General features: G+C 41.4%; 1 protein-coding gene and 1 non-coding gene across 2 annotated transcripts; both read left to right on the top strand.

Moving 5' to 3' along the window:
* Positions 1-214: 214 nt before the first annotated feature.
* LOC121763144 lies at positions 215-321 on the top strand. Its single transcript, XR_006042387.1, has one exon. It is a non-coding gene; the product is annotated as a small nucleolar RNA R71 (small nucleolar RNA).
* Positions 322-3,531: 3,210 nt separating this feature from the next.
* Positions 3,532-6,879, top strand: LOC121762297 (protein ALTERED PHOSPHATE STARVATION RESPONSE 1-like). Its single transcript, XM_042158128.1, has 4 exons — positions 3,532-4,615; positions 4,702-4,856; positions 5,512-5,735; positions 5,851-6,879. Exons 1-4 carry the CDS (start codon positions 3,565-3,567, stop codon positions 6,554-6,556), a joined length of 2,136 nt encoding a protein of 711 aa, XP_042014062.1. The 5' UTR covers positions 3,532-3,564; the 3' UTR covers positions 6,557-6,879.
* Positions 6,880-7,739: the final 860 nt, after the last annotated feature.

Here is a 7,739-nt window from a genome sequence, read left to right as displayed (position 1 = left end):
CGCATCCTTTGTAGCACCAAATGTATCTCCTGCTCTATCAGCCCCTCGCCTTGGATTGTGCCAATTCCGTTGATTGTTGGCCAGCCTTTGAAACAAAGCCCTCACCTCATCGTGAGTTAGATCATCTAGGTTCCCATTCGAACCTGCAGTCACCAATCCCGTGCCTTCACTATTGAGTCCCTTGTAGAATTTCAAAAGGTCATGCCCCGGAGCTAGTCCGTGACTTGGGCATTTCCTTATCAATTCCGTGAATCTCTTCCATGCTTCCGTGAAGGATTCGTCATACTTCTGTCGGAAAGAGGTGATCTCCTCTCTCAACTTCTCAATCTTCATAGGAGAATTGTATTCCAAGAGGAACAACGTCTTCAACTCTTGGAACGTTGCTATGTTGTAGCCCGGGAGTGAGTCATACCACGCTCTTGCGTTCTCTCTCAACGAGAATGGAAATAGGGCCCTCTTAATCCGATGATGCTCCACATTTGGAGGTCTATGCGAGTTTGTCAGCTCATAAAAGGCATTGAGGTGGCTCACCGGATCTTCCTCATCCCGTCCGTGGAAAAGATTTCCTCCATTCACCAAACTAATGTAGTGAGGTGGAATGTTGACGTTGTCGTTTGCATAAGCGAACTCCCCCGGGTGCTCAATTCCCGATCTCAGAGTGTCGCCAAACCTCACCACGGGTGGTGGAATCTCATTGTGATCTGCCATTGATTCACCGTCTGAATCCTGATCCCTTTCTTCACCAAAGAGTCGGTTACTTCTGAATGAACTCGAATAGTCCGGGAATATCTCAAACTCTGAACCTCTGACCTTACTTCTTCTTTGATAACAGAGTAGTCCAAACGGTGGTGTACCCTGTGATCGCGTGTGCATTCACTTTTTTTTTTTTATACCTACACAACAGAAAATACACCAAACACAAACACAATATATTTCCTATTACCGAAAGCGAGACCTCTCGACAACTTCGGGGTAAGTACTATAAAACGTGTGTGCTTAAGTGAAAAACTAAACTATCTAAGCTAAGAGATAAAAAGATGTCACCTAGAAAATATACTCCTTCGTCTTCAAGTCCAGACGTGGTAGATGGCTATCACCTCCAGAGAAAATGAAATGAGTACCTATAAAAATAAAAGAAAGGTCAAACAAAAATAAAACAAAACACAACTAGAAGTTAAACAATCTATTGCCTTCCCCGGCAACGGCGCCAAAACTTGATGTGTAAAAATCGAGTTCAATTATCAAGTGTATTATCACACAAGTCTATTTAATAAACTCTAATATTACAGCAATACTGCAAGAATACAGTGTCGATTGTAATACTTCGAGTGTCGATCCACAGGGAAGGTAAAGATTAGTTAACTCCAAAATTAAGAAAACACATAAAAGAAAGTATTTTGTTTTGAAGATTTTGATTTCCAAAAGTTGATGACAAAACGCAACTACAAGTTAACTAAGGGAAACTTTTCAAATAGGAGAAAGCCGTCACTCCAAGTTGCTCACGAGGCTTGTATTATTCTACACCTTTAATAATGAAACATACGGAGGGATTAAAACATCAACCTAATCACGTACACTGAACATGTTTGTGACGTATAATTCACAGTCAGCTGAACACTTGTTCCATGAATTAATTTTCAAAGATATTAAATTCCTGCGGAAGCGCGGGAATAAAGTATCCTCTACTATAATCTCTTACTTAATCCACTATCAAATTATCCTCTGAACAATTCTAATTCGATAGCAATCCAACAATCAATCATTCCTAAACTATGTTAAAGAGACAATAGCAAAGGAATTAACATCACTACGTTATTAGCCAAAAACATAGTGAATAAATATTGAGCACATTGTTGGACACAAACATATGAAATCAATGGTGTAAAAACATCCATACAAAGCCTAGATTACAACTTGGAGCAACATAGAGAGCTTAGCCTAAAAACATGGTAAAATACGCAATAAAAACCATAGGAAGCATGCTCTCGTTGAGTGGAATTGGGATATGGAGACGGATCGTCGGAATAATGGCCGAAACTTCTCTGAATTCGTCGCTACCCAAGTCAACCACTTTTCCTCAATTTTTGTTCAATCTTAATTGCCTTCTGCAAAAACGTCACCTCCCCTTTCTTGATTTACTCAATTTGATCAATGACACATGCTATCCATCTCGTCACCTTTCTTCTCTCTCCTTTTTTTCTCCTTTGTCTTTTTTTTTACTCCCCAGCCGTCCACCCTTTTCCTTTTTCTTTTCTTTTCTTTCCTGCCAAAACTGCCAACAAAAACTGCAACGGTTGAAATTACTCCACCCGGCCGGGTGCATTATTAAGCATAAAATTCACCCGGCCGGGTGGCCAATTTTGAGAGCTTTCTGCCCTCTCGCTGCCTTCATAAATCACCCGGCCGGGTACATTATTGGGCATGAAATTCACCCGGCCGGGTGGCCACTTTTGAGAGCTTTTTGCACAGCTTTTCACCCTCCGAGCTTCCTTCTCTGTTTCACCATTTAACACACTTTTGCAAGCATCAAACTATATAAATCATGTAAAGTTATGGGAATACAATGTACAATTTGATTCGCATCACTAACCTTGCGGCGACTTCTTCCTGGTTACGATGGATGTAAGTCCGGGTGCGTCTTTGGGGCGGCGCGGCTTCCTCTGCCTCCCGGCGTCGATCTTCTTCAAGTGATTCTTCCATTATTCGACGCAATTGCTCAAATGGATCCATTAGATCGATTAACTTTGGGAGAAGAATAACATAGTTGATTTGAGATGAAAATTGGAGTGGAAAGAGAGATGATTTGAGAGGATTAGATGTGTGTTTGTGTGTGAAATGAAGATGAAATAGGAGTATTTATAGAGTAAAAAAAATAATGGGAAAACGGTCGAAAACGGAAATATTACCGTTTTTGAAATTTAATTTTTTTTATTAAATTCGAATTTAAAAAAATAATTTATTGCGTCAGCGTGACGAAATCCACTCGCGGGCCGGCGAGTGGGCGTCACGCATCGCCCCTAAGCGCGCCACGTCGCGCAAGCGCGTGGCGAGACAGCTCGCGCGCTATCTCGACGCTCCGGGCGTCTCGGCGGGCTGGTGACGGGACGGGACGCTCAACTCGTCCCGCGCCCGTATTGTCACTGAGGGACGGGACTCGAGTCACCCCGTGTAACGCATTGCGGGTGGCCTTAGAGCCGAGTCTTCTTTTCATACTATTACATATATGAAAATAATGGTCAAAATCGGATGATGTCCTTATAACAAAATTGAGACCACATCGGAGAACGTGCAATTGCAAAGATTAAACTCTATGTTTATGCCACCAAATTAGTTGAGTCGTAATAAAAGAACGAGGAAATGGCATAATTAATGAGTAAACGTATGTATGCCAAAATTATAATTGTATGTAAATGATATCGACCGTTGACGTATATTTAAGTCAAAGGCTCTATCACTAGGCCCCACTACCATATTCACACAGAATCAGCATCAGCCATCCGACGACACTCTCTTCGCTGGCAAAGCCCATAAAAACAAACATACAAAAAGAAAAAGAAAGATTCCATGCCTCCCTTTTTCGCCAATTCTTTTCTACTCATCCACAATTCCCACTCCCACTCTCTGCTGATGGGCTGCGCCACCTCCAAGCTCGACGATTCGCCGGCGTTGGCCTTGTGCCGCGACCGCTGCGCTTCCCTCGACGAAGCCGTGCGCCAGCGCTTCGCCTTCGCCGAGGCCCACGCCGCTTATCTCCAGTCACTCGACGCCGTTGGCATCTCTCTCAACCGCTTCTTCAACCATGATCCCCTCCTCCTCCCCCCAGCTTCCCGCCCCTCTTCGCCGCTCCTCAACCTCCCCCCTCGGAGAAAGGGATCCGATTCTGGCTCTCATCTCCGCTTCAACTCCGACTCCGACGATGATAAATCCGAGCCTTTGCATCATCTTGACACCACGATGCCGGATTATGAGAATCTCAGTTTCGGTCTCGGCGGTGGGGGATATATGAATGTGAATTATATGAAAAATCAAACGACGCCGTCAGTGGCGCATACGCAGATTCCGATGAGCGCGGAAACTATGCATATTGGTTATGCTAATGATAGCAATCAGGATTTCAACGGCTACTCGAATCATGGCGGCAGCGGAGGTGGATTTTATGGTGATTCTTCCTCGGCTTCGAAAGCGCCGCAGTCGCCGCCGCGAAGTTCGACGTGGGATTTTCTGAACCCTTTCGACACCGTGGAGAAGTTCTATCCCACTTACACCTTGAGCCACGATTCCAGATCAGTGAGGGAGGAAGAGGGAATACCGGATTTGGAAGAGGATGATGATGTGATGAAGGCAGTTCATGGAGATCAGAATAGCGGAAGAAACAGTTCATCCAAGGCGCCGCAAGAGCAAAATGATTCCAATTCAAAGAAAAGCGTCGACAAGAGTGAAGTTATTGGTGAGAAGAGCTCCAAAACTGGTAATGAATTGAAGGCTCGTGGTGGATTGAAGGATGATTTGGAAGTCTTGAAAGAGATTCATCTTCAGTTTGAGCGTGCTTCGGAGTGTGGAAAGGATCTCTCTAACTTTCTTGAAGTGGGGAAACTCCCTTACAAACAGAAACCTGGTAAGCAATCTTGTTTTGATTTACCTTTGTTAATTTAGAAATGATTTTTTATTGATTGATCCAAACATTTATGATTGTGATTGCAGTTTCTTCAAAGATACTGCATTTAACTACAGTCTCTTTCCAGCCTTCGCCGTCTGATGATGGCGATTCTGTTTTGTTAGAACTCAAGTCTAAAAGCCTTTCTTCCGTTTTGCATAAACTTCATCTGTGGGAGAAGAAACTGTACGAAGAAGTGAAGGTACACTTATTGATTTCTCCATTTACTTCATGTCCTAGTTTGACAGCTTCCAACATTCTGTCTTTTGAACCTTTTTGGCAGTTCTAATTTGATACTCTCTTTGTTATTATGCTAGCTGCCTAAACTAAAGATTCTATTTATTGTTATGTTTCTTTCATATATTAACACAAAATTTAATTTCTCATCCATCAATGCACGGAGAGTTGGAGTACCTCGTATAATTGCTAGCTAATTGATGCACGACTGATGCTGCTTTCTGAGTACTTATTGCACTTCATATCTTCTATCGTACAAGAACTAAAATCTTAGAGCTGCATGATATTTTGCTATTATTGAAATTTTTTGTTGTACTCAATTTTCTTCAATGTGTTCCGCATGGCTAAAATCTTAGAGCTGCAAGGCCCTTTAGGTATACAGTAAATTCTTCTAAAACTAGTTTTCTTCTTGCTTGCTCTGCATTTGTTGTTATTTGATTTTGTGGAATATTTATCAAGACCCCCAAAAATAGATAAAACTTGCTTTAAAAATGTTTCGCAGTCCATTGAAACTTTAATTCTTGAGGACATTCATGTTCTTTCTTTGTGTTCATGCAAGAGGGTTATATTGTAGTATCAATAATGTTTCGAGTATAACTGATCTTTTAATCCTCTTTCAGGTTGAGGAGAAAATGAGAGTTGACCATGAACGGAAGTCCAAAAAGATGAAGCATATGGATGTAAGAGGCTCTGAGTCACACAAAGTGGAGGCAGCCAGAACTTTGGTTAGGAGTCTTTCGACGAAAATCAAAGTTGCAATTCAGGTGGTTGATAAGATCTCAATAAGGATAAACAGGTTGAGAGATGAGGAGTTGTGGCCACAGCTACATGACTTCATTCAAGGGTATCTATATTTAAATGCCATAGTTGCATACTTGCGGACATAATTTCAAAATACAAGTAAATTCTGTTCTGATAAAGTCTTTGTGATGTAACTCCAAATTTAATCTGTATTGTAGGTTAACTAGAATGTGGAAGTCCATGCTCGAATGCCACAACAATCAGTGTCAAGCGATTGGAGAAGCCAAACGTTTAGACACCATCACGTCCCAACAGAACTTCACGGATGCTCAATTTGAAGCCACACGCCAGCTGCAGCACGATCTTGTCAATTGGACTCTGTGGTTCTCTCGTTGGGTTGGCGCACTAAAGGGTTATGTCCGGGCGCTGAATAACTGGCTTATGAAATGTCTGCTCTACATACCCGAAGAGACCCCAGACGGGATAGTGCCATTCTCTCCTGGTAGGATGGGTGCCCCTGCAGTGTTTGTTGTGTGTAACCAGTGGTCACAGTCACTGGACAGAATTTCTGAGAAGGAAGTGGTGGATTCTATGCGAGAGTTTGCATCAAACGTTCTGCAGGTGTGGGACAGGGATAAGGCGGAGATGCGCCAAAAGATGGTGGCGGATAAAGATGATAGGAAACTCAAGAGCCTTGAGAAGGAAGACCAGAAGATACACAAGGAGATTCAGTCATTAGAGAGAAAGATGGCGCTGATCCCCACTGACACGCGCGTTGTCTATCAGAGCGAGACCACTAAAGGAGGGAGTCTGCAGGCAAGTCTACGACACGTTCTTGAGGCCATGGGGAAGTACACTGGTAACTCTTTGAAAGTATACGAGGAGCTCTTGCAACGTGTCGAGGAACACAAAAAAGTTTCATAGTGTAGATGAAATGAGGTGTCTGATATCTGAGAGTAAAAGTTTCATACTTGAATCCTTTAAATTTTGAGAGATGCTTCAGTCATAAATCCAAGATATCTGAGAAGGTGTCTGATAATGGCGTTGGTCGTGGACAGAGTGAGCTCGAAACTGCAGATCATGTAGGCGGATCTGAGTGTAAATGTAAACATTGCTGTGGAGATTTGTGTGTAATGAATTTTGGTTTTTGCATCACCATCATTTTCACGTCATGTCACTAGGGAATAAGGATGCATGCTGAAGAAAGTCATGTTTAGTAATGTTATACTACTATTTGAAGTTGTGTATAGCAAGTCTTTTTTCTTGATCTATAGGAAATTTGAATTTGCAGCAATTGTGATGAAAGCAAAGAAAGGAACATATGTGCAATTAAAACTCTTTTTAAGTAGGAGTAATTTATATTTCGAGAGAGAAGTATATAATTTTTAAGCAATATCAGAATCATTACCTCCTGTACTTAATAGTAATTGTAAACTTGGTACGATACCTTTCCATTGCCTGGCTGCGTCCGTTCCCATTCCACCTCACGCACATACGCAAACTGAGGCTAGCACCATCCATGGCATGTTGAAGATATCGAGAAATAATTTGAATGAATATTTGGATTTGGATTTGGATTTGGATTTGTATTTGTATTGAGAGAGTTAGATTATTGCATCTTATTTATATTATGGTATGTGATTTTGTGTGTTACTTCTATTACTTAAGTTAGTATCGATTTAATTATGCCATGTCAATTTTCACTCAAATTAGTATTGTACGCCCACATAAAATTCAAATGTTAATGTCCATTTAGACTGAAAAAAAGTATAACATTTTATCATGAATTATATATAACATCCAAAAATTTACAGACAATTTAATTCATTATTTTTGAAGTTGATAAGAAAAAAATCCAAAAAATTGGTGATATTAACAGCTATTCTTCATCTTTAAAATGACACAAAATTAGCAGTAGAAGCCGAGTAGTATTAAATACACTACTAGTACCTTCCTGAGTAGTTGGCTTGTTTAATTGCGAACACCAAAAACAAAACACCAAACAATGGGTGGCAGACAATAATATATCCCACCTCACCTCGCAATCAACACTGCAACTTCAAAAAATCCTCACTGTCCCCCTGATACGGTTAATCCCCACGTCCCG

The sequence above is a fragment of the Salvia splendens genome, chromosome 13, assembly GCF_004379255.2.
Source record: "Salvia splendens isolate huo1 chromosome 13, SspV2, whole genome shotgun sequence".
NCBI classification, from domain to species: domain Eukaryota; kingdom Viridiplantae; phylum Streptophyta; class Magnoliopsida; order Lamiales; family Lamiaceae; genus Salvia; species Salvia splendens.
This window is presented reverse-complemented; position numbering and strand designations above follow the sequence as displayed.

Excerpts from the sequence above, each read along its gene's own strand:
- LOC121762297 (XM_042158128.1), top strand. The coding sequence starts at position 3,565 with ATGCCTCCCTTTTTCGCCAATTCTTTTCTACTCATCCACAATTCCCAC. Across the intron at positions 4,857-5,511 it reads AACTGTACGAAGAAGTGAAG|GTTGAGGAGAAAATGAGAGT; the intron begins GTACACTTATTG and ends ATCCTCTTTCAG. Across the intron at positions 5,736-5,850 it reads CTACATGACTTCATTCAAGG|GTTAACTAGAATGTGGAAGT; the intron begins GTATCTATATTT and ends TCTGTATTGTAG.